Source organism: Penicillium longicatenatum (genome assembly GCF_028827895.1).
Source record: "Penicillium longicatenatum strain IBT 33135 chromosome Unknown contig_7_segment0_segment0, whole genome shotgun sequence".
NCBI lineage: Eukaryota > Fungi > Ascomycota > Eurotiomycetes > Eurotiales > Aspergillaceae > Penicillium > Penicillium longicatenatum.
This window is the reverse complement of record NW_026643124.1, coordinates 2,545,762-2,569,481: the sequence shown is the minus strand read 5'-3', so window position 1 is coordinate 2,569,481 and position 23,720 is coordinate 2,545,762. Positions and strand designations below refer to the sequence as shown.

At 51.1% G+C, this 23,720-nt stretch overlaps 11 protein-coding genes across 11 annotated transcripts; 6 read left to right on the top strand and 5 right to left on the bottom strand.

Annotated features, from left to right (window-relative positions):
* Positions 1-115: 115 nt before the first annotated feature.
* On the top strand, positions 116-3,614 carry creB (uncharacterized protein; the record flags this gene model as incomplete). Its single annotated transcript, XM_057121614.1, has 3 exons — positions 116-199; positions 1,152-1,292; positions 1,362-3,614. The coding sequence occupies 3 exons, from the start codon at positions 116-118 to the stop codon at positions 3,612-3,614; spliced, it is 2,478 nt and encodes an 825-aa protein (XP_056967368.1).
* A 1,058-nt stretch (positions 3,615-4,672) lies between these two features.
* On the bottom strand, positions 4,673-5,242 carry N7484_011226 (YOS1 family protein; the record flags this gene model as incomplete). Its single annotated transcript, XM_057121613.1, has 4 exons — positions 4,673-4,728; positions 4,891-5,001; positions 5,095-5,154; positions 5,209-5,242. The coding sequence occupies 4 exons, from the start codon at positions 5,240-5,242 to the stop codon at positions 4,673-4,675; spliced, it is 261 nt and encodes an 86-aa protein (XP_056967367.1).
* A 107-nt stretch (positions 5,243-5,349) lies between these two features.
* On the top strand, positions 5,350-7,161 carry N7484_011225 (dolichyl-P-Man:Man(7)GlcNAc(2)-PP-dolichol alpha-1,6-mannosyltransferase; the record flags this gene model as incomplete). Its single annotated transcript, XM_057121612.1, has 3 exons — positions 5,350-5,352; positions 5,390-5,687; positions 5,744-7,161. The coding sequence occupies 3 exons, from the start codon at positions 5,350-5,352 to the stop codon at positions 7,159-7,161; spliced, it is 1,719 nt and encodes a 572-aa protein (XP_056967366.1).
* A 322-nt stretch (positions 7,162-7,483) lies between these two features.
* On the bottom strand, positions 7,484-9,051 carry N7484_011224 (uncharacterized protein; the record flags this gene model as incomplete). Its single annotated transcript, XM_057121611.1, has 3 exons — positions 7,484-8,836; positions 8,902-8,961; positions 9,013-9,051. 3 exons carry the CDS (start codon positions 9,049-9,051, stop codon positions 7,484-7,486), a joined length of 1,452 nt encoding a protein of 483 aa, XP_056967365.1.
* Positions 9,052-9,419: 368 nt separating this feature from the next.
* On the top strand, positions 9,420-10,371 carry N7484_011223 (uncharacterized protein; the record flags this gene model as incomplete). The annotated part of the gene is made up of 4 exons (XM_057121610.1): positions 9,420-9,473; positions 9,565-9,606; positions 9,739-10,200; positions 10,249-10,371. 4 exons carry the CDS (start codon positions 9,420-9,422, stop codon positions 10,369-10,371), a joined length of 681 nt encoding a protein of 226 aa, XP_056967364.1.
* Positions 10,372-10,677: 306 nt separating this feature from the next.
* N7484_011222 (CoA-acylating methylmalonate-semialdehyde dehydrogenase) lies at positions 10,678-12,499 on the bottom strand (the record flags this gene model as incomplete). Its single annotated transcript, XM_057121609.1, has 2 exons — positions 10,678-11,732; positions 11,788-12,499. 2 exons carry the CDS (start codon positions 12,497-12,499, stop codon positions 10,678-10,680), a joined length of 1,767 nt encoding a protein of 588 aa, XP_056967363.1.
* Positions 12,500-13,218: 719 nt separating this feature from the next.
* clxA (calnexin) lies at positions 13,219-15,059 on the bottom strand (the record flags this gene model as incomplete). Its single annotated transcript, XM_057121608.1, has 3 exons — positions 14,902-15,059; positions 14,401-14,839; positions 13,219-14,363 (listed from the first exon to the last, which is right to left on the bottom strand). Exons 1-3 carry the CDS (start codon positions 15,022-15,024, stop codon positions 13,219-13,221), a joined length of 1,707 nt encoding a protein of 568 aa, XP_056967362.1. The 5' UTR covers positions 15,025-15,059.
* Positions 15,060-15,596: 537 nt separating this feature from the next.
* Positions 15,597-16,479, top strand: mde1 (methylthioribulose 1-phosphate dehydratase MDE1; the record flags this gene model as incomplete). The annotated part of the gene is made up of 3 exons (XM_057121607.1): positions 15,597-15,743; positions 15,822-16,297; positions 16,368-16,479. 3 exons carry the CDS (start codon positions 15,597-15,599, stop codon positions 16,477-16,479), a joined length of 735 nt encoding a protein of 244 aa, XP_056967361.1.
* Positions 16,480-16,954: 475 nt separating this feature from the next.
* On the top strand, positions 16,955-18,964 carry N7484_011219 (sorting nexin 1; the record flags this gene model as incomplete). The annotated part of the gene is made up of 6 exons (XM_057121606.1): positions 16,955-16,988; positions 17,040-17,099; positions 17,159-17,658; positions 17,719-18,099; positions 18,151-18,753; positions 18,809-18,964. 6 exons carry the CDS (start codon positions 16,955-16,957, stop codon positions 18,962-18,964), a joined length of 1,734 nt encoding a protein of 577 aa, XP_056967360.1.
* Positions 18,965-20,291: 1,327 nt separating this feature from the next.
* On the top strand, positions 20,292-21,293 carry N7484_011218 (uncharacterized protein; the record flags this gene model as incomplete). Its single annotated transcript, XM_057121605.1, has 4 exons — positions 20,292-20,379; positions 20,439-20,583; positions 20,655-20,845; positions 20,917-21,293. The coding sequence occupies 4 exons, from the start codon at positions 20,292-20,294 to the stop codon at positions 21,291-21,293; spliced, it is 801 nt and encodes a 266-aa protein (XP_056967359.1).
* A 656-nt stretch (positions 21,294-21,949) lies between these two features.
* N7484_011217 (uncharacterized protein) lies at positions 21,950-23,697 on the bottom strand (the record flags this gene model as incomplete). Its single annotated transcript, XM_057121604.1, has 2 exons — positions 21,950-22,870; positions 22,897-23,697. 2 exons carry the CDS (start codon positions 23,695-23,697, stop codon positions 21,950-21,952), a joined length of 1,722 nt encoding a protein of 573 aa, XP_056967358.1.
* Between the last annotated feature and the right edge of the window lie 23 nt (positions 23,698-23,720).

The window sequence follows — 23,720 nt, the reverse complement described above, 5'->3', positions numbered from 1 at the left end:
CTGTGTGATCAGACGCCTGATCTGCTTTTTGTATTTTACCCCCCGCATGATGCTCGGCGCGGATGGCCCAGGCAAGGACGCAAGTCGGAAAGGGCATTGACTCCACCGCCACCAAATGTCCGGCTCTAAGACCCCACGCTCGGAACTTTCATTGGTGGAAGAGCCACGCCATGCGAGGGGCGGACACATGGCCCGTTCAGTATGCAGCCAATGGATGGACAGCGGCTAATGGGGCAAGACTCGATGAACTCCAGGCCCCCATCCTTCGTAACAGAAATGAGGATCCAGGTTCCATGGGATACCGTGGGGGCTTCCGGGGTGAGGAGGAGGTTGAACCAATGGCCCATGACATAATGGGTCTTCTCCCCTCTTCTTGGATTTTCTTTGTCTCTCCTTTCTCCGATATACCCGGTCCGCACATTGAGATTCACTTCCGTACTGCAGTCTTGGGAAATCGGCGATTGGATAAGTACCTGCCTTGAATCCACGTGGCATTGGGATGGATTTCGTGGACAATCAGATTATCACTGTTCTGGATGTTTCTGCTGCATGCGCGAATTAATTATCAAACTATAATCAAAACTGGGGCATTACCAGTACCGTAAAAGATATACATAGAATACATCGAATTGAATACATCGAAAATAAATTGAATAGATGATTACTGTACAGTCAGATAAAGAGTGAACTCGAACGCCACATTGTCCTCCTCTTTTCTCTCCCTTAGCAATAGCATTTCTTATCCCTTTCTCCTCTCTGTGGATTCCCGCTCTTATCTTGTCGGTAACGGAGGCCCCGTATGCGGTCCCTGCGTTTTAGGCCTGCTTTGGTGGCTTCCCCGGACACTCTCCGCGACTCAACGTGCTCGGCCTAAACTCTTTCCCCGACTTACCCCAACCACACATCCTCTCTCTCTCTCTGCGAAGCCCTCCACGCCATCGGGACTCTTCGTGATCCCTATGCCGCCTGCGATCGGCCAGACGACAAAGCCATCATGATGGGGATCTTCAATAGAGGCAACCGCAACAATGGGGTGAGGCTTGAAACCACCTCCGGGCATCATCCCTTCCTGCTGGTGTCACAGCATCCACCCGTGTGCTCGTGGGACGATTCCGATTGAGTCGGTACACTGACATTCGACTCTCGCACAGGCTCCGAATACCCCTTCGCCCGCCCCGCCAAATCCCAAGAAGGACCCTCAAACGCCGCAGATCAGCCCACTGGAGAAAAGATTACAGGACATGGGCTCCATTCGGGTAGATGGAAGCGATAAGTTCTTTGGTATGGAAAATGTGAGTACTGCAGTGGTTGGGTCCATCCCACTTCTCCGCCCGTCGCCCTACTAACAGGACGAGACTCAGTATGGAAACACCTGCTACTGCAATTCGATCCTCCAATGTCTCTACTACTCCGTTCCTTTCCGCGAAGCCGTGATCAACTATCCCCAACGAACCCCAGTCGAGAGCATCGAAGCCGCGCTCGCTCAAAACTTGCGATACCAAAATCCGAATGCGCACCTGGAGGCTGAAGCGCAAGCCGCTAAGCAGAAGGCCGCTGCGCCTTCAGCGCGCCAGGCGGGCGTGCCACCCAACCAACCCCAGAAACCCGAAGATAAGGATTCGCCGGAATACAAGAAGAAAGTCGCCCTGCAAACCCTCCCGATCCTTGAGACGAAGAACAATGCCGCCAGCTACGGCATGTCGGAATCTCTCTTTACTTCACTAAAGGACATATTTGAGTCGCTGGTGGGTAGTCAATCACGCATTGGGATCATCCGACCGCAGCAGTTTCTGGATGTGCTTCGCCGCGAGCACGAGATGTTCCGGACGGCCATGCACCAGGATGCGCATGAGTTCTTAAATCTGCTATTAAACGAGGTTGTGTCGAATGTGGAAGCGGAGGCGACGAAGCAGAGTTTTGCAGAGAAGGCGCTGCCCAGCGCCAGCGCAGATTCGTTGGGTATGACAGGAAGCGCTGGTTCAAAATCACCGAACACGACCAGATGGGTCCACGAATTGTTCGAGGGTACTTTGACGTCGGAAACAAAATGTCTGACATGTGAGAAGGTTTCTCAGCGAGATGAGGTCTTTTTGGACCTTTCGGTGGATCTTGAGCAGCATTCGTCCGTGACATCTTGCCTGCGGAAGTTCTCAGCCGAGGAAATGCTTTGCGAAAGAAACAAATTCCATTGCGATAACTGCGGTGGCCTTCAGGAAGCAGAGAAACGCATGAAGATTAAGCGGCTGCCCCGCGTGTTGGCCTTGCACCTGAAGCGTTTCAAATATACCGAGGACTTGCAGCGACTGCAAAAGCTTTTCCATCGAGTTGTCTATCCCTATCATTTACGCCTGTTCAACACGACTGATGATGCCGAAGACCCGGATCGACTTTACGAATTGTACGCCGTTGTGGTTCATATCGGCGGGGGGCCATATCACGGTCACTACGTTGCAATCATCAAGACAGAAGACCGTGGTTGGTTGTTGTTCGACGATGAGTTGGTTGAACCCGTGGACAAAAACTACGTGCGCAACTTTTTCGGCGACCGCCCAGGTCTAGCCTGTGCATATGTCCTCTTCTACCAAGAGACGACATTGGAGGCTGTTCTTCGAGAACAGGCCAAGGAGGATCAGGCATCCTCTGCAGCAGCATCTGAGGCAGGTGCACAAGCGAATGGGTCTCTGACGCATGTACACAGCGTGCCTGTGGATGATTCACATCGACCGATCCCGCTTAGCAAGGTAACAACAGCGCCTGGTCAAATGCCTGTGCATCTTGAAGTTCCGGAGGCTGATCCAGTACCTCCGTTACAACCCGTTCAACCACCCGAGATTCCAGCTCCACCGCCGATCCCTAATGAACAACCTCCTTCTCTGAGTCCAAAGAAGAGCGATGCCCAAATCCGGAAGGAAAAGGTTCGAGAGGAAAAGGAACAGCGCGCAGCACAAAAGGCAGCAGAGAAAGCGGCCGAGAAAGCAGCCAAAGATGAACGGGAAAACAGAGAGAAGATGGAGAGAATTCAACGCAAGGAACTTGACCAGCAGCGGCAAGCCCAGATGAAACAGGAGGCGGCGGATCTCGAAAGGGCTCTCAAAGCGAGCAAAGAATCGAACAAGGCTGAAGCGGCTGACATTGGGCCTGAGAATGGATCACCTCGGGATTCTTCCAGGTTTAGCATCTTCAGACGTAGCAGTCGCAGTTTGAGCAGCAGTCTGAGCAATCGTCTCAGCAAGGACAAAGAGCCACGTGTGTCGACCTCAACTGCAGAGACTACCCCAGCTCCTGTCCTTGAAGTACCGGCCCAAGAAGAAGAGCGGATTCGACCACCGGTTCCTGCAAAGAATACTGCAGATCTCTCCAGTTCCTACACGTCAACGCAACCATTTCCACCTACGGTCCCAGAAAAACATGATCCTTATTACAATCACAGCAATACCCACCTTCCCCCTCTTTCTACATCCCCCACAGCCAAGCACATCAATCATATCAACCACATCAACAGCCCCAACGGTAATGGAAATGGTAATAGCAATGGCGGCAGCACCGACAAGACTGGCGTTGGCCACACGCATCGATGGAGATCGTTCAGCTTCAAAAAATCAGCCGCGTCATGAACAATGACTGTATTTCGACGAGTGTTTTAATTTTTTGCATCTGCCTGTTTTCGGTCGAGTTAACACCGATATACCCCCCATCATTCTGCACATACAAGCTATCTTTTTGCTTTTGCACATACATTTCGTGAATGTATCAACATTTTGATCTCATGACACGCGATACGCAGCATCGTTTCCCTTCCATTCTCCTATGGATAGCCCCAGCCTGGGATTGCTTCCACAGACATGTCTTTCTAGGCCCTTTGGATTCTGATCATGGCTTTTATTATTTTCTTTTTTTAAGTTTTCTGCGATTGCTTCTTTTCATTGCTGCTGGTTTATGTACGATGTACGGCGGCATGACACTGACGCTGGTGGGGGTGTATCCCGTCTGGCGCAAAAAGAGGCGTTTGGTTTTTGCAATGCTGGCGAGCATTGAAAGTGGGATCCATCAGGAGTTATTGATTTTCCAATCCAGCAAGTTGTCTTTTTTCTATCCATATCTTGCTTGAGCTTTAGTTTTTCATCCACCACGTTGACTATGCAATCACGTTAACTATGGACAAGTTCCCATGATTTTTCAGAATCTGTTGTCCAGTAATATGTTGTATAGCTTTTTTACGTTAGCCATGCCTCTGTGCTAGTCAATGAGTAATAACAGAGAACGCATTGCCTTTTCGCGATTCAATTGATATGATGCCTTTTCACTCGTTCTGGGTATATGGGTATATACATCGGTAATGAGACATCTAGAGCTCAAAGACAAAACCTAATCTGACCACACCGCAATAATCTTCGTCTGAACCTCGATAAGGCCTCCAGCCAAAGGATCATCCACCAAGTCTTTGTGTGGATACTACCATCCACCCCGCGCTGGTACTAGTAGCTCGTGTGTATCGTGCCGCGTGTCTTTGTAGTGATTGTTTGTAGAAACTCAAGGCCAAGAAGCCTCGATTCGCTCAAATACGTTGGAAATAATGAAGTTGGCTCAAAAGACGAGGGAGCAAGCCAGCAAGGACCGGGACCGATCCCTTGGCGCAGCCGCTTTGGTTTGTATGAAATGGGATTCGTTCAAATCAGCCGAGGATAAGCTCGTAGACGATTATAACAGTGTTTATCACGATGAGTGGTACTATTGGAATTAAATGTTAGCTTTGTTCGTTGAGCTGCTGCACCTGCTGCCTATCCAGCCCCGTCCGCGCATGCCTAGCATATAGCTACAAGCTCAGGCCGAAGCTTGCACAGGAACAAGAAACACCACAAGATGGGAGTTGTTCGTCTTAGATGCACGTACTCCGCATTACTGTTCTCACAGAAGCAATCAAGTTGATCGACTTCGCCTTTACGCTGGTGCTGTCGGCGGTCGCGCCGAAGCCCGGCTCAGCTTGTGTTCGGCCCCATCCAACTAGATATCCCCGTAAAGTTAGCCATGATTGTCGATTAGAGATTCCAGTGGGAGGAGATCTGCGATCTGTTCGGATAGGAAAGGGATGCGTACTGCGAGCGAGGAAGCGGTCCTCGGATAGGACGGCGATGGCGTTGATGAGGAGAACGATGGCTAAGATTTGAGATGTCAGCGATAACAATAGAGATCCTTTGAACATATACACACCGTAAACAAGATTCCCAAGACCGAAGAGCAACATTGTGGCGGGGAGGGGTTTAGGAACAGGGTTGCGGAGGGAAGGCGTAAGGTGAGGTTCGGGAAGCGCCAGATCTCCGGATCAACAACTGTTCGCCGCAATCATGAGAAATGGTAAAGTTGCGCCGCACAAACCACAAGATGATTGCAGCTAATATTCTACATAGGATTCGCATTTATTGGGCTTCTAGTTTTGCTCACATCATTGATTATCCTTCATATCCTCATTGCGCCTTATACTAAAGTCGAGGAGTCTTTCCATATCCAAGCTGTTCATGACATCTTGACCCATGGCTTTCCCGTTACTGAACTTGGCACTGAACGCGCCAATTATGACCACTTTGCCTTTCCTGGCGCAGTACCCAGGACGGCTGTTGGCGCAGCGGTACTCGCTAAGGCGTCGCAGCTGGTAATTGCGGTGGACGGGCGAATCGACCGCCAATTCCTAGGTAGGGCGTCGATATATCGGCAACATGGTGTTTCCATCAAACTGACAACTTGATAGCTCGAGCGATTCTGGGCTTATACAATGCCATTGCATTATCTACATTTGCATATGGTCTCCGCCGCAGCTTCGGCCAGACCGTAGCTATATGGTACTTGCTCTTCCAGAGCAGCCAGTTCCATCTGATCTATTATGCTTCACGGCCGCTATCAAACATGTTCGCATTTGGTCTGACGACTCTATCTATGCGCTATTTGCTTCCGGATAAAGTGGGCAGCTCTAGTTCCCAAGCGCAAGGTGCATACCGTCTATCACTATGCCTCCTCACTATCGCGGGCGTCATCTTCCGCTCCGAGCTGGCAGTCCTAGTCGCAACGCAGACACTGTTCCTACTACTCTCTGGCCGTATCAATCTGTTCAAAACTGCCATTCCTGCAGGCCTTCTCGGCCTTATCATCGGCCTTCTCACTACAGTATCAGTCGACTCGCTTTTCTGGCAACGCACCCCGCTCTGGCCTGAGCTTGAGGCATTCATCTTCAATGTTGTTCACGGCCAGTCCTCGGCCTGGGGCACAGAGCCATGGTTTTTCTATTTCCTTAACGCCCTGCCCCGTCTTCTACTCAACCCCCTAACCTATCTCCTCGCTATTCCTGTTGCGCTTCGCCAACCAGCAACACGCAACTCGGCGCTCTCACTACTTTTACCGTCCTTATCTTTTACAGCGCTGTATAGTTTCCAACCGCACAAAGAATGGCGCTTTATCCTCTACATCATTCCATCTTTGACAGCTGCTGCTGCTCTTGGCGCCGGATACCTCTGGACACACCGATCGCGCTCGTTTATCGCTCGCAATGCCTCCCGTCTTCTGATTCTGTCTACAATCGCATCTTTCCTGCTTTCTAATCTTGTTCTTCTTCCCGCATCCGCGGCGAATTATCCTGGTGCGATGGCGTTGAATGCTTTACATAGCTACCAAGACGGGGAGACGAGTTCTGTCAAGGATATCCATGTTTACCTTGGTAATCTTGTTTGTCAAACGGGTGTTACACGTTTCTTGCAACGACCGAGCACTGCTGATGAACGTTGGACATACGATAAGACTGAAGACGAGGTGATTAAGTCGACGGCTTCTTTCTGGGAGAAATTCGAGTATGCTCTTCTTGAGGCTTCGGCGGAGCCTGCATACCTGGATATGGATGAGACGCGTCTTCGTGACGCACTGCCTGCTTCGCAGTGGGAGACTGTTGAAGTCATTGAGGGCTTTTCGGGGGTTTCCATTCTTAGACGTGGGGAACCGGCCGTGGGAAGCGCCGAGCGGTGGGTTTTGTCTTTGGTTGGTGGAGATCATGCTATCGAGTTATTTGAACATGTGCGTGAGATGGCAAGGAAGCTTGTGCTTAAGGGTTGGTGGGTTGAGTTGAAGATGAGGCCGAGGGTGAAGATTTTGAGGCGGTTGAAAGATGCTACAGACATTTGATAAGAGTGGCCTCATAAAGAGTAGATTCCCAGGAATTGATACATAATTCGAACGCGTTTCTTTCAAGCCTTTAATGTGCAGGTAAAAGGTTCTTGGCTGAAGACCAAAGATTGAATGCAGGCAACAGAAAACACAGATACTAGGTCATCACCCGCCTAGATATGCATTTCAAATATTCTACGATATGAGTATATATAATCCGGTCATGGCTGTAGCCATGTATCAAAGGAGGTACACGCGAAACAGGGTATTATGTATCATGATAGATCTCCGCTGGGCTACTCAAAGCCCAGACTTAATAAACATAGCGATTGAGAATCACTTACAAACCACCAGGTGGACCCTCCAACCTCGCCATACGAGATTCCAGCTCGCGCACCCAAGGTTCAACTGTCTCGACGTTCGAGCGTAGCACCGACTCGCCTTGGCTCATCTTCTCTTCGACAGCCGCAAGACCCTCGCGCCACTGCTCAATTTCCGAGGACATTTCTGCGTGTCTCTTTTCCAGGTCATTCAGTGAGTCTGCCGCTTGCGCGGCACCGGAATGACAGGCGCGCAGAGAGCGCAGACGCTCTAGGACACTGGGAAGGAGAGGGTGCAAGGACTGGATGGTCGGGAGAGTAGCGTACAGAGCGTGGATCTTGGCGGTATGTTGATCATCAGCAGAAGGACCGTCAGAGCCTGGCGCAACAGCATCTTCTGTAGAGGTGATGCGAGCTGTTTGCGAAGTTTTGGAGGCATCCGCGGCGCGCTTGCGTGCTGATGCCAGTGCCTCAGCGTCTGTCGTCAACTTGCGGACGCGGGACGAGAGTGCTTCGAGATGTGGGGTCGTCATTCCGGGCACAGTAGCTGGTGTTCCAGATGTTGGGTTAGTTCCCACAAGAAGACCAGTAAGAGCGCCGAGGTGTGAGGTCAGCTGGTCAAGAGCGGGAAGAACAGGTTGCAGGGCAGGCTCGCTGAGTCCATCTCCGACGAACGGGTTGGAAGCACTTGAGATTCCCATTGATGCTTCGAGGAGTGCCAACCGGCTCTCGAATGCCGCCGCATGAGAAAGAATCCCGGTAGTGGGCAGGCCTGCTTGTGCCTGTGGAACAGTAACAGCCGCCGTCCGTCCATCGGGCTGAGATTTCGATTGATTTTGACCATCCACTTTGTTGAGCGCCGATGACTCTGATCCGAGTTTTTGGGTGAGCAAAGCAGCCGCCGAGTAAGAGGCATTGGGAACACCTCGTGACGAAGCGTGCAGGTTGTCCAATGCCCGACTCAGCTCCGCTACTCCGTCGCCCAAGTCTCCTCCCTCTTGAGATGTCACCGCAGGTTTACTCTCCACGACCGTTTTCTCCAAAGCCGACTTATTTGCCATTTCCATCTTCAAGTCCTCCACCTCTCGTCGCAGACGAGTCAATCGCCGCTCAATCGACTCGTCCTCGCTGTCGCTCAAATCTCCGACCTCTTCGGTGCCGTCTTCACGTCTCCGCCGTCGGCGCTGGCTTTTATCTTTGCTGCGATACGCTTGCCGTTTCATTGCGATATTGTCCGAGAAATTGGTATCGCGAGCGTCGACTGTGGCTCCCATGAAATGTGCGCGCGCCTGGTCGGCGTTGACTGCTTCCCGGTCGATGTCGGAGCTGGAACCGGCGTCATCGTGGTCTGAGTCTGTGCGAATGGTGCCAGTCTGATCTCGCAATATTTTGAATTAGCTTGGGTATATGTTGTCATCTTGCTTCATATCAAACTCACGGGAACGGTGGACGCTTCGTCGGTAAGGTCAGGGGTCTCGTAGATATCTGGAGCGGGGTCCTATAAGCAGTTAGTATTTTGTAATAATATTATTGAATAATTATGACTTACCAGATCTGGAAGACCAGCATATTTCTTGTTGAAAGCCATAATTGTGAAATTGGGGTGGAGGTCAACAACGCGATCAACTATAGCTGCCCGCGATCGATAGTAAGTCCGCCTTTATGCCTTACAGCCTTACGCTATTTACACCCTGCAATTCGAGGCATCAATTCCATGGCCTTACTCAGCATGCACGTGTCAGCCTCGGGAAAAACACATGCTTAAGGAAAGTGAACAGTATAGAGGAAAGGATCGACCTAAGATTGTTCCTGCAGCTCTTATAACATCTCCGAAGTACCCTCTACCTTCTTCCTAATCTCCCTCAATTCGTTGTCTTGGTACCTCGCTGCAATATCTCCAACTCACCCTACAAGATTATCCCCCACCACCCCGCATTCTAGCTCTACTACAACACAATGGCTGCTCCCGCCAATGTCACGATCAAGAACCTCAATGGGCAGTGGGTGATGGTAAGTCAAAGCCACTGAATAGTCCCATAACCCCCGAACCCTGAAATGAAGAAATATTCTAAATGACTAACGAAATTCCCATGTGTAACAGGACGCAAACCTGTCCGACCCCACTGATCCCATCCTAAATCTAGTACGTGCCATCTACCTTTGTACCATGCAAGGATTCCTAGAAAATCTGTACATGTTACAAAGATGGAAGACACGCAGAAATCACTGTGTGTTTTAAATATAGATATGAGCATTTGAGCTAACAATCTCATAGCAAGGCGTGAGCTGGTTCCTCCGCAAGGCCCTCCCTTATGCTACCGTCACATTGCACGTGAAAGAGTACGCTGACTCTGAGAACCCATTGGTGTACCACATCGATATCGATCAGATAATCACCGGTGGCATCACGGGTACTAAGGAGTCGCGTACGCTGGACTGGGAGGAGCGTAGCCACGTGGATACCATCTTTGGTACCGTTCACGGCCGTTCGCGCATGTTCCGCGGTGCTAAGGGTGATGATGGAAAGACTCGCCCGGCCCTTGACGTGCAGAGCAAGGTCGGAGAGCCAGAGGCCGACGCTAAGGTGCAGAAGTTCCTGCGTGGTGAGATCCAGCTTGATGGGTCACTTAGCGAGGGTTTCGTCGTCGATGACGAGGGCACAGAGTTCGGAGAGGGTGAGGGACTTTGGGTGCAGAGCTATGTTGTGAATCAGAAGGTTGGATGGACTGCTGAGCAGGTATGCAGCTCTTAATCTTTTCTTTGGTGAGTGGTGCTGACTTATTAGGTCTGGGGATTCGAGCTTGTTGAGGGCGAGCGCCGCTACACTCGCCGTGTTGCTGTTATCAAGGATGGCAAATTTGAATTGGGACGCCTGGTTTACACTTTCCAGAAGCCACAGGCTGAGTAGAGGAAAGTTCTAAAGTTGAGGAATTTACCTTGATGCAAAAGATTCCCGCAATATATCCTCCTTTTCGGTCGTCAGCAAGTAAAAGTAGTCCAAGTATCGTGTTCGTTAACCTGCTACATATAAGAACTCATTTCTAAAATTACTTGGTTTTGAGTCTTTTACAGAGGAACAATAACAGAGGAACTATAATAAATGAGACCGATCTTGTTCGGACATAAGTACATTTTGAGCATGAAACGGCAAAGGGCATGGTCATGAGAACGATGATGAAGCATCGACACAATTTATAAACAAACATCAGGATAATTAAGAGTGGGTGGGCATGACAACAGAAGCCTTAGTGCTAATGGCATCCTCACTCTTCCACAAGCTGGTAACGGTCTTCTGCTGGGTGTAGAAGTGCAATCCCGGCTTGCCGTAGAAGGTGTTAGCACCGCCACCAGCAATACTCTTCTTGTTACCGGTGAAAGAGAACATCGGCAGTGGGACGGGGATGGGGACGTTGATACCCAGCTGGCCAGCTTCGATGTCCTTTTGGAAACGAGAGGCGGTAGAACCAGACTTGGTGAAGATGGCGGCACCGTTACCGTACTCATTGGCGTTGATGGTGTTGATAGCGTCATCAAGGGTGTCGACGTTTACGCAGACAAGGACAGGGCCGAAGATCTCCTCCTTGTAACACTTCATGTCGGTAGTGACGTTGGTGATGATAGTGGGGCCAATGAAGTTACCGTTGGGGTACTTCTCAGGTTTGTAGCCTCGGCCGTCCAATAGAATGGTGGCACCCTCTGCCTCAGCGCTGGCAATGAGATCCTCGATGCGCTTCTTGCTCTCGGGGCTGATAACAGGACCAAGATCGGCACCCTCCTCGAAGCCACCGTTCACGTTAAGAGACTTAGCGCGTTCGGCAATCTCGGGCAACCACTCCTTAGTCTCGCCAACCATGACGACGGTGCTCAGAGCCATGCAGCGCTGACCAGCAGCACCGAAGGCAGCACCGGTGATAGCATTTAGAGCCTGGTTCTTGTTGCAGTCGGGAAGGACGGCAGCGTGGTTCTTCGCGCCAAGGTTGGCTTGGACACGCTTGCCATTGGCAGAGCCACGAGTGTAGATGTACTCGCCAGCACGGTTGCTACCGACAAAGCTGATAGCCTTGATAGCAGGCTCATCAAGGATGAAGTCCACAGTGGGAGCGGTTCCGTGCACAATGTTGATAACACCGGGAGGGAAGCCAGCCTCCTTAGCCAGCTCAGCAAGGATCATCGCAGCACCAGGGTCACGCTCCGAGGGCTTCATAACCAAGCAGTTACCAGTAACGGTGGCGACGGGAATACACCACAAGGGAATCATAGCAGGGAAGTCTTATCGAAGTATCAGCATACGAATCCAGTTTATACATACGATTTCCAAGCTTACTGAAAGGGCAGATAGCAGCGACAACACCCAGAGGCTCACGGTAGCTGCGGGTCTCCATATCCTTCGCGACCTCCAGCACCTCACCGGTCATCTGGGTAGTGATACCGCAGGCAGTCTCGGCAACCTGCAAACCTCGAAGAACATCACCCTTGGCATCAGCGAACGTCTTACCCTGCTCAAGGGTGATCGAAGCGGCCAAGCGGTCCCAGTGCTCACGGATCAAACTAGTGAACTTGAACATAATTTGCTGTCTTGCCATGATGCTGGTCGCCCGCCAAGCGGGGAAGGCCTTCTCGGCCGACGCGACAGCAGCCTTCAGCTCCTCATTGGTGCTCTGCGGTACACGCGTGATGAGGTTGTTGGTGGCAGGATCATGGAGATCAATCCATGTGGTAGCCTTGGAAGTGGTGAACTCGTTATCGAGGAAGTTCGTGGTATCAATGGGGGTGGCAATGGGGTTGTGGTCGGTCGGGTACGAAGTAGCGGTTGAAGCAGCCGAGCTAGTGGAAGGGGCGAGCTGCTGGGCAGTAACGTGCAGCCTGCGCACGGTAGAAATGCTTGAAGGGTATGAAGCACCCCGAGAGGCAAGTCTGGCGGCGGGTGTAGCAGTGGCCAGAGCCCGGGTGCTGGAAGCAGCGCGGGCAACCGCGGGCGTGCGGGGAACTGACCGAAGGGCGGGGATGGAGCGAGCCAGAGACCGGCGGGCGGCCATGGTGAATTGAAGAGATGAAAGAGTATAGAAAGATTGGTATGTTCAACGCAAAAAATAAAAGAAGAAGGCTGCGTTTGTGGCAAGGGAGCGAAGTATATAAAAGGTTGTGGTATGTAATTCTCCAAACCCGAGGTCCATCCCCCGAGGTCAACCGCTTAACTATCCGACCGCCTGGCATCGGATTTCCCCACACAATCATGGAGTGCCTTAGTCAACTTCACGATAAGCTCCATTCTCGGCGATGTGCACCAATCATAGTTGGCCTATCCGTTTACATGAATCGCCGAATTCGATGCGACAATCAGAATCCCCCAAATTGGAGCTTGCTTTCATTGTATTTTAGGCAGGCAGTTCCGATTTTCGTCAATATAAGCCCCACAGGGCTGTTCATTCCGAATGTGGTTACTATTGTAGCGGCTTGCCATTAACTGGTTTAGAATACACTTAAACTAGAGGTATTGGACACTTGTTCGATGTGAAAAATAAATTGGAACTTTGGCATTTAAACGGCGAAATTGGGGAATCTGTGACTATAATAGTCAAACCAGGGATAAGAGATGGAAACTTTGGGAAAGTATACCGGTCTGGGAATCTCCAACTGGTTAAGGTACACTGCTACACATGTCACAAGAATAAAAAAAACAAGAAAATAGGGAATCAAACTTGAAAGTGGATTCGATTTGGATTCGCGGATTTGCTTTTTCCTCCTCTTAACCACTTTACTCGGCGGAAGAGCGAGTGGTACGCTTGGTGGCACCGGTCTTGCCGGTGTCGGCAGAGGAGCTGGTGGCCTCGCTGGTCTTCTCCTTACCGGCGTTGACAGCCTGCTTACCCTTCTTCTCGGAGGGAGCGGGGCTGCTGGAGCCGATGGCACCCACAATGATGAGAATAGAAGTCAAGAGAAGAGCGATCAGGCCACCGGCAACCTCAGGAGCGGTCTTGACGGCGTGGATGGGATCCTCCTTGGCCATGTGAACGAATTGGTTGACCTTCTGGCGGACAAAAGTGACAGGGTCATCCTGGAAAGAAGTGGTAACACCGGGGGCAGGGGCCTCAGGCTCGGGCTGGGAAGCCTTCTCCTCAGCCTCCTCAATGGCGACCTTGATATCAAATGTCTCCTGGCGGAGCTTCTCAGCGTCCTCGACGGAGTGACCAATGTAGACGTTGTCGAACAAGATGTCGTTTTGCATGGTCCAAATCTCGAAACCAATGGCGCCCATGGGCTCCAGGTTGGAGGGGGTCTTGTCCTCGAAGTAGGCGGGGTTGGCAATCTTGCGGGGGGCCCAGACGCCCTTGTAGGCAGGGTTGTCAATCAGAGGAGCGGACCACGGGCCCTTGTACTCAGGGTTCTTCTTCATAGGGCGGGTCCACTCGCCGCAGCCAGAGACGTCGGCACACTTGGGGTTGGGGACAGTAGGAGGGACCCAGTCACCATCCTCCTCGTCATCCCAGTCCTCGGGCTTCTCAGCCTCGGGGTCGCCAATGCTGGTGGGCTCATCCTCGAGCCAGTCCTCAGGCTTCTCAGCCTCTTCATCCACAATCTCGAAGGGGGCCTCCTCATCCCAGTCAGCAGGCTTGGTAGCCTCGGGATCAGCGATCTTGATCTCGTCGACCCAGTCGGCGGGCTTCTTGTCCTTGGGGTCATCAATCTCCTTCTCGGGGTTGACGGCAGGAGCGAAGTCCTCCAGAAGGCTGCCCTCCTTGACAGACTCGCCATTGACGAGGATCTCAAAGGTCTGATCGGGCTTGACAATCAAGGTGTAGAGGGAGGTGACCTTGGAGGTACGGGCGACGGGGGAGTCTTCAGGTGCTTCTCCTCGTACTCGCCAGTCTTGGGGTTCTTGTGGCGGAAAATGAAGTGAACCTATCAAGATGACACAATTAGTGGGCGCTCAAAGTACAGAGCTTCCTTCCTTTCAAGCATACCTTGTTGGTAGCACCGCACTTGTCGGGACCAAACATGATCACGTAGGGAGTTCCGTTGGAGAACTCCTCCTGGTGGAGCTTCTTGTTCTCCTGGAGGAGCTTCAGGTAGGCACCACCACAGACCAGAGAGTTCTGAGGCTTGACCTCATATTGGACCACCAGGGTCTTACCCTTGTTGTCAATCTTCTTCGGGAACTTGGCGGAGATGGCGTGGTGAGCCGCCGCGTTCTTCACGACCAGACCCTTGTCGCCTTCAATACCCTTGAAGACGGTAGGCTCCTCGACAGCCCACTCGCCGACGTAGGCCCAATCCTCCTCGGACTTGGGGTCGTCCTTCTTGGCGCTGGAACGCTTCCACCGGGTCTCCCAGTCATCAGTGAACTGCTCCAAGAAAGGAGCCTTGAGGTTGGTGGGCTAGAACAAAATTAGGTGAGTCTGAAAGTCAATTGAGTGGGGGTAATGTGAGGTGGACATACAGTGAAAGTGGGCTTCTCAATGTTAGCGGCAGCGTTGGGGACAGCTTCGGCCTCCTCAGCATGGGCCACGCCCATGAGGGTGGCCGAAGAGACCAGAGCCGTGAATGCAGTGTCGAAACGCATGTTGAAGAAACAACACGGGGACAAAGAAACAAGGGGAAAGTGGTGAAAGTAAAAGACACCTGAAAAGAGGAGAAGAAAAAGCGGAGGTTATATAGAAGAATGGAGAAGGGTCGAAGGTCCAGGTGGCCTCTTCCATGCTCCCCGATCGGGACTAGCCACGGCTAATCCCAGGAACAATACATGATACTTCTTGGGGAATACTTTAGATCGGACCATCACGTAGCTTAATTAAGTCAATTAGTACTGTATCTGCTAATTAATATAGGGAATTGAGCCTCAAATTCCACACTATGCCATTCCGCCTATTCACAGGCTTTGGGTTCTCATCCGGTCGCGAACCAGAAATGATGTGCTTGTGCTAAGACCCGCGGAGCTGCAGATTTCACCCCGCCTTATTGGATGTGTCCGTTACACCTTCTTCAACCATTCGGTTGACCACGTCTCACTTTTGATCCTAAGTAAGTTGCTTACTGAAACTTGAGTGTCGACCCTGGCCCAAGTCTGATTTGCCCTTATCCCTTCCGCAGCCTCCCTGCCCCAAGCCCTTACTCGTGCTGACTGCGCAGCCCACCATGTGCGCCGATGACCATAAGGCCGTTGAGGCCGTCAACAACGACTACCTGGTGCAGTCAGATGATCCTGAGCACCCGGCGAATCTCATTCCAGAGCTTTGCCGCCGTTTCTACAATTGGGGTTGGGTTACTGGCACTGGCGGTGGCGTAGGTTTTTTTTTTTTTTTTTCTCTTTCAGCGCGTCCATTGCGCCAACGACCCCACTGAATGCTGAACAACAAATAGACGTCCATCCGTCATGGCGACCACATCTTCATAGCTCCCTCGGGTGTTCAGAAGGAGCTGATGAAGTCTGAGAACATTTTCGTGGTTCAATGGCCTACCAAAAAGTACCCCGCTGAAGAACGCAACTATATCCGCAAGCCCCTCAACCTGAACCCCTCTGCCTGCACTCCGCTGTTCTTGACAGCCTTTGAGCACGGCGCAGGGTGCTGCATCCACACTCACTCGCAATGGGCCGTCCTTGTGACCCTGTTGGTGGAGCGCGAGAAGGGTCCCGATGCGTGTTTCGAGATTAACAACATTGAGCAAATCAAGGGTATTCCCCGTGGCAAGGGCAAGGGCATGCTTGGATTCTTTGATACTCTGAGTATCCCCATCATAGAGAACACCGCTTTTGAGGAGGACCTGACCAGCGGCCTGGAAGCTGCGATGAACAAGTACCCCGACACCTACGCCGTGCTCGTGCGCAGACATGGAATGTAAGCATTCCATCCTTCAGATTTTGTGACTTGTGTCAACAGTTGAATTTGATCACTAATACCGCCATAGCTATGTCTGGGGTGACAATGTCGCCAAAGCAAAGACCCAGTGCGAGTCTCTTGACTACCTGTTCCAACTGGCTGTCGAGATGCACAAGTTGGGCCTGCCCTGGATCAAATAGACACTCAGATACCCGAGCACACACAGTATACCGGTGCAGGACAGAAAACGCGGGTAGTACATAGATTGGCCAGTCCTGGGAGTCCCAATCGAGATGATGAGACGTATTCACGGAAACCCTGTCGCAAAGTGTGCGTAGCAGATTGCACCGAGGCCACCGTATCTCAGATTCACAAAATACATCGTAGAAGGCAGTCTGTAGCTTAGGAAAGATGAAGACTAAAAAGATAGGCAAATGTAAGGAAGTTGTTGGAAACTGCGTGGGACAACAACACCTTGTGGGCTGAAGCGGGATCCCGTGAGTGACTAAGGACCGCGGATCACCTCCACTCTCCAACTGCCAGCTTCCCACTTACCAGTACATCCAAATCCTCTGAGCTTTGGAAAGCCCCTTGAACCAACATTGATGCAGAATTCTTGAATCGCTTCCCTGATATCCTTCTTTTCCTACCTCTCTACAATATCGTTGCCAAACAATGGACCTCGATAATGGCGACTCCCCGTGGGGCGGTAGGCAGTCATGATCCCACTGTTTGGATTGCGATCTAATCTAGATGCTAGATGAGCCCTCATCGTTCAAGGCCAGCAATGCCCCTTCGAAGCCGGATACCCAGGAGGATAGTACGTCTAGCTCTCCAATTTCTCTATTCGCCCCTCACTAATGGGTCGACTCCTTGCAGCTTCAGCTCCCGCTCCCGCTCAACCCGCACTGTCCGAGAGCAGGGCCGAGGTTCGCACACCTGGAAGACGAGGCCCACGGGGCACTCGCAAGATAAGCGCACAAGCGACACGATTGGAAGCGGTTGATGATACTTTCGACCCACTTGGTCCTCTGGGAGAAGCACCGACGGAGACCAGTGCAACACCCACCGACGAAGCTCCGGCGCCGCCCCAGAAAGAATCGCTTGCTGCACGCGGCCCTCAACCACCTTCAACCTTTTCGCAAATCTCAGTTGCAGGAAATCTGGCCGATCCGATTAACTTGGAAGAGGATGGCACTGGATTCCGAGGACCTCCGCCCGTACAGCCTGCAGCCGACGCAATGGGACCAAAGCGACAGACACAGCCCAGCATGAGCGTGGAACAGGCCGCAAAGCCCACATTCGACATTTCCGTCGGCGATCCTCACAAAGTGGGAGATCTGACTAGCAGTCATATTGTTTACCAGATTCGGACAAAGGTAGGAGCTTCCTTTACGCATGATCATAGATGGAGAAACTGATTATTCTACTTGATCTAGACATCGTCTAAAGCATACCGTCAGCCAGAATTTGCCGTCAGCCGTCGGTACCGCGATTTCCTTTGGCTGTACAACTCCATGCACAATAACAACCCAGGAGTGGTTGTTGCTCCTCCACCGGAGAAGCAGGCTGTTGGTCGGTTTGATACCAATTTTGTCGAGTCCCGCAGGGCTGCTCTGGAACGCATGTTGAATAAGATTGCTTCGCACCCAATTCTCCAGCACGATGGTGATTTGAAGATATTCCTCGAAAGTGAGGCTTTCAATGTCGATGTCAAGAATAAGGAGAACCGGGAGCCCGATCTCGGCCAAAGTAAGGGCATGTTTGGCTCATTCGGCCTCTCTGTGGGCGGAGGAAGTAAGTTTGTGGAACATGACGATGTAAGTTGACCCATTAGGCACTCATGATCAGTTTACTAACTTCCCAAAAAGTGGTTCCACGACCGTAAGGTTTATTTGGATGCGTTGGAGAATCAACTGAAGGCACTCATGAAATCCATGGACACCGTTGTTGCGCAACGAAAGGGCCTTGCCGAAGCCGCAGGCGATTTTTCGACCTCACTCCATGCCCTCTCTGCGGTTGAACTCTCACCAGCACTGTCCTCGCCCTTGGACGGCCTGTCAGAGCTTCAATACCGAATCCGAGAACTTTATGAACGCCAGGCCCAACAAGATGTTTTGACATTAGGAATCACTATTGACGAGTACATTCGCTTGATTGGCAGTGTCAAGACAGCCTTTGGACAGCGACAAAAAGCTTTCCACAGCTGGCATTCTGCCGAGTCTGACCTTCAAAAACGCAAGAACACTCAGGAGAAGATCCTTCGCCAGGGAAAAACACAGCAAGATCGTTTGAACCAAGTCAATGCCGACGTTGCCGATGCTGAGCGCAAGGTACACCAGACTCGATTGCTATTCGAAGACATGGGTCGTTTGATGCGGAATGAGCTGCAAAGGTTCGAGAAGGAGAAGGTAGAAGATTTCAAATCTGGCGTGGAGACATTCCTGGAAAGCGCCGTAGAAGCTCAGAAGGAGGTAGGTTCCACTTGGCATCCTTCAAAATCTCCCTTACTAACCTTTTTCCAAATAGTTGATCGAGCTGTGGGAGACATTCCTCTTGCGTCTCGATGCTGGAGAAGATGGTCTTCCGTACTATGTTCCCCCTTCGTCTGGCAATGCCGGTGAAGAAGTGACCCCTGGGTCATCGCACGTTGACTCAGGACCAGTGGCCAATGATGAAGAGTGATGCGATCCATCTGTATAACTTCAGGGCTTGAATGCTCCAACCAAAGCTGGCCCACGCATATCCCAGCTCCACCTTATACTCCCAATGACATTCCCGTTCAGCCCTTTTCTTTTCCTCACGCGGCCCCCTCGATGACTTACTTCGCACGAGTTTTTTTTTCTTTTTCTCTCCACATTTCGTACTTACTTTCACATCCAATACCACTAGTCATATTCTCCAAGTAGTCGATATCAAATCAAAAGGATTCATTGATAGCTTCGCGGAACTGTATCCCGTTTTATCTTACTCGGTTACAACAACCGGTTGAACAACAAAGCCAGCTCGAGATAGAGATATTGACTGACCGACCACCTACATAACTAGGATCCTAATGGATAGACCGATAGTGCTGGTACATCAAGTGAGCAGACCAGGGTTTCCAAAGCTCTTCTAGAACATGACCTTGGGAGCAAAGCGCCAGGTCTTAATTGACAAGTCCGTATTTGGTAAATAGTCGAGTGTTGGCAAAAAGGTTAAGGGCTGATACACACAAGTAAAGTCTACTGCTAATATCAATATCTCACTACTCCGAATATGAGAATCATGGATCATCGCCTCTGTTCACGAAAACCGTTAGTGCTGACGCTTCGGGCTCGGCCGCATTGAATACCCAGTTTAAGACAGTTCATGGTCGATCAGAAATGAGGAACATATCGCTAGTACCTACATAGTTACAAGCTCAATGCCTGTAAACTGGAAGATCTTTCATTGCAGAGTTGAGCTCCCTCAATACGTAGAATTAATCTGAGAAATATCGGGAATACCGCCATGAAACCCGACACCCAGGGCTCGGAAACCAGCCGCGCGAACGTGCAGGACTCCACTTTGTAAAGCATGATGAGACGCTAAACTATCCCGGGACTGGATCCTCCCGGATTTCTTGACACTTCCATCTCTAGCTGGGATTATCCAGGTGACAAATGTCCCTTGATTGGACCCTCAAACTATCATATGCCGGTCAAACAAGACAGCCAGAAAATTAGCTGAAAAGCGAAACTATCAGTGATTCTGATCCGCCATTACCGGGCTAAGATCGGTATGGACATCTTGAGTTGTTTTTGATGGATGGTTTTCAGCCCCCAACAGACGGTATGAAACCATAGCTTTATCGCATCCTTCGTAGTGTGGGTATCAAGCCTGGAAATTTCTCCATGGTTAGACCCTGAGCTCTGTTTAGTCTATTTATATAATGTCAGCCTTCTGATTGTCTGACCAAGCATATTTTCTCTCCTTCTCTTTTGCATCTTGCGTCGCTTGGAGCAGTGTACTTTTATTTCATACATTCATTATGACCACTACCGGCCCGACGTCTACATTTATAGCTGCGGACTACACTACCAGCCCTGATTTTCAGGGTTGGTATCTGCAAACAACTCGTGCGTGACGCCCCACCCTGTCAGATAGGGTTATTGGCAACGGTACTGACTCGTGGTAGCGCAATCCATCATCTGTGGCACAACTGAGACCTACTATACGAGCGACTACTACGCAGGATGTTCCAATCCAGCAACCTCTTTGCCCATGGCCACGGGATGTGACAGTGAAACATTACTATACAATGATGATTCCTACGGCGTGTGGTATGTAAATCCTTGCACAATGCACCCCTACTCCCTGCCCATCTTTACATATGTTGACAGACATGACACAGCCCCACATCCTACTCATGCGGCTCTTATACCATCTTCCCAACAGAAGGAGCACCAGTATCTGACGCTGTATACTTTTACGAATGTTTGATGAACTGGGCTGCCAACAGCATCTACCGAACCCTACCAGCACGTTACGAATCATCAACCATTGCCTCGGCAGTCAGCGAGACCGCGACAACTGCCGCACCCAGTACGAGCTCCAAACAACACGGCCTCTTATTTCATGTCATTGATGCTAACATAGCAAACCCTTTCTTTCAGCCTCAACAAAAAATCAACACACCGCAACAAGTACCTCCACCCCAACATCCACCAGCACTTCGACCAACAATTCCAATTCTACCGGCCTATCAGGTGGTGCAATCGGTGGCATAGTAGTCGGCTGCGTCGCCGGTGTTACTATCGTGCTTCTACTCCTCTTCCGCAGAAGAATCATGACCTGCTTCGGTCGTAGCAAGCCGCCTACTAATGACGGTCCCACCTGGTCGCCGGTCTACATGCCGCCGCAGACCCAGTCGATGGCGCAAACAGAGGACTCTGGGTGGCAACGGCCATCGGAGATGTCTTCGGAGCAGAATGCCATCCATGAGATTGGTTCATCGCGAGCGGAGCAACGGGTGATTCATGAGCTGAGCTAGTGGGCCTTCATATTGATGAAGATGCTTTAGTTTTTATTTCCATACCCGGAATCTTGGGTTCCAAATTTAATTTAGATTTATTTACCGGTCTATGGCCATATATATACTAATTCACGAGAGATATGGTTTATTTTTAAAAGGACAAAAGACATAACAAGTGGCTAGCGTTGGCAATGGCAGCTCTCGCGGCCATAGAGAGGGAAATTCTTAAGGCAGGTCGAGCTTGCCGATGTTGGAGCAAGAGCCAACCTGTGATTCGGGTTTGTAGGCTGTCTTGAAAAAGGCAGTCGAGCCCAGGTTCCGCCTTGCAATTCATGCACCACCAGGAGTCGTATATCTTCCAAGGTTGAATATAACTTGAAGTGCTGCTCCATTTGTAGACTTATGAGTTACAACCTGAATAGTACATAGGTTCTGAAGCTTTTGTATGTTAAATGACATACCAACTTTGACAGACTTTTCAAGATAAAATCCCCCAACTGAAGGGGGTGGAAGAAAAGTATGTTGTAAACGTAAGAAGTAGTATATAGGCAAGATTCCGCAGGGAAGAAAGAAAATACAACTTGAGTATTCATGCTACCCATGTACTCAAAACCAAACTACCAGGCGCTTGGTAACTTCAAATCTCATCCTTGCCGGGCCATTCAAAAATTAGTCTAGTAGACCGGGACCTTGAAAGCGGGGAACTCATAAGTCCAGCTCTCATAAGACTTGCGGTCAGTCACACAGTCAAAGGTGGTGTTGCTGCGCCACATAGGACGAGAAGGCCACTGGCACAAACGCTGAGTCTCGCCAGAGTATTCGCCAGAGGAAACGGTAGCGTTCAAGCGAGCGGGCCTGATGCCGTTCTCAACCCAGTCGATCATTGTCTCCATGTTGTCCTCGGGGTAGGGACCAGGCTGGAGAGAGTTGGTTGCGCAGTGGGCAGCGCCGGGAACGAGGTAGAGCTGATACCACTCCCGGAGCTTGGCGAGGCTCTCCTTCTCGGACAGACCGGGGTACATGATCGAGCGAACGGATTGCCAGTAGTGAATTGATGAAGCGGTGGGAACACTCGGGTCAGATTCACCGTGGTAGTGCAGGAGCTTACCTCCGTTGGACTGGAAGGTTGTGAGGTCGGGAACGGTGGTCTGTAGGGAGTCCATGTAGCGGACCATTGCCTCGTTCATCCAGTCGACGAGGGTGTCGTAGGTCACACCATCGAGGTTGGAGAGGTTGGAGAGGTCTTGAAGTTCGATGAACATAGCGACGAACTCGCCACCGGTGGAGGGAATATCAAGACCCCACTCCTTGGTGTTGTTGTTCCATTCAGTCTCTGCATCAGTGAAGGATGCACCAACCTGGTAGGAGAGGTAGGCACGATCACCGTTAGAATCGAAGAGACCATCGTAAATAGCCTGGGCAACTGCGACACCTTCGGCAGACACAGATCCACTCTGAGCTGGTTGGTAGCTGGTGCTAGTGCCATCAGAGCGCTTGACGATGGATCGCTTGCCAAAGTTGAAACCGAGAGAAGTGCTGGTCTCAGCAGCACAGTAGTACTTCTCTCCAATGATAGAGGTCAAGTTGAAGTTGAGCTTGCACAAATCGATCGAGAAATAACGCCGTCAGTGCGGCCATCAAGGGGATCGCAAGCCTTGATAGTGGCATTCACAATCTTCTCCATCTCACAGGGCGGGGGGTAGTAGCCCTTTGTCTGTTCCACAACGGCAGAGAAAAGGTGGTTAACCTGCTGCTGGCCATAACGGAATGCCGGAGCTCCAGTGATAACACCATCGTACTCGTCACCCCAGCGCTGGATCTGGCTCATACCCTGGCGACCTCCGTCGGAGCAACCCTCGTAGTACGTGTAGATCTTCGAGTCGGTTCCATAGAAGTTGCTAGTGATATGTTTGCCGAGCTGGGTCATTTCACCAAGAGCCTGGTAAGCAAACATGTAGGTCGCATCCCAGTTGATCGAGCCATTGCCATAAAGGAAGACCTCATCAACAGTGACACCGTCCAGAGCCCCATATCCCGCGGAGGTAGCACCACCAGCGGCACCGTAGATGATTCCACCAGTCGAGCTAGTGGACAGGGAGTAACCGAATCCGCCTGCAACGTAGAAACGGTTCTTGAAGTCGGAAGGTTCAGGGAATGCATATTCAACGACGACTGAGTCACCTTTGCCGGGGTGAGTATACGTAACGGTCACGTTGCAGTAGCTGTAAGTATCGCTGCTGCCCATGGAGGAGACATTGTAGAGTGCACCAGCAGTTGCAGAAGAGGGAATCACGTTGATACCAAGCAAAGTGCCATTCGAAGGCAGGGCGCTCTTCACGTTGGACACAGTGCAGACATCAGCAAGGCTTTTGGCACTGGCAAGCGTGGAGCTAGCCAAAAGGGCGGCCACCGAGGGACGCATGGTAGGAGAATCGAAAGGGGTAC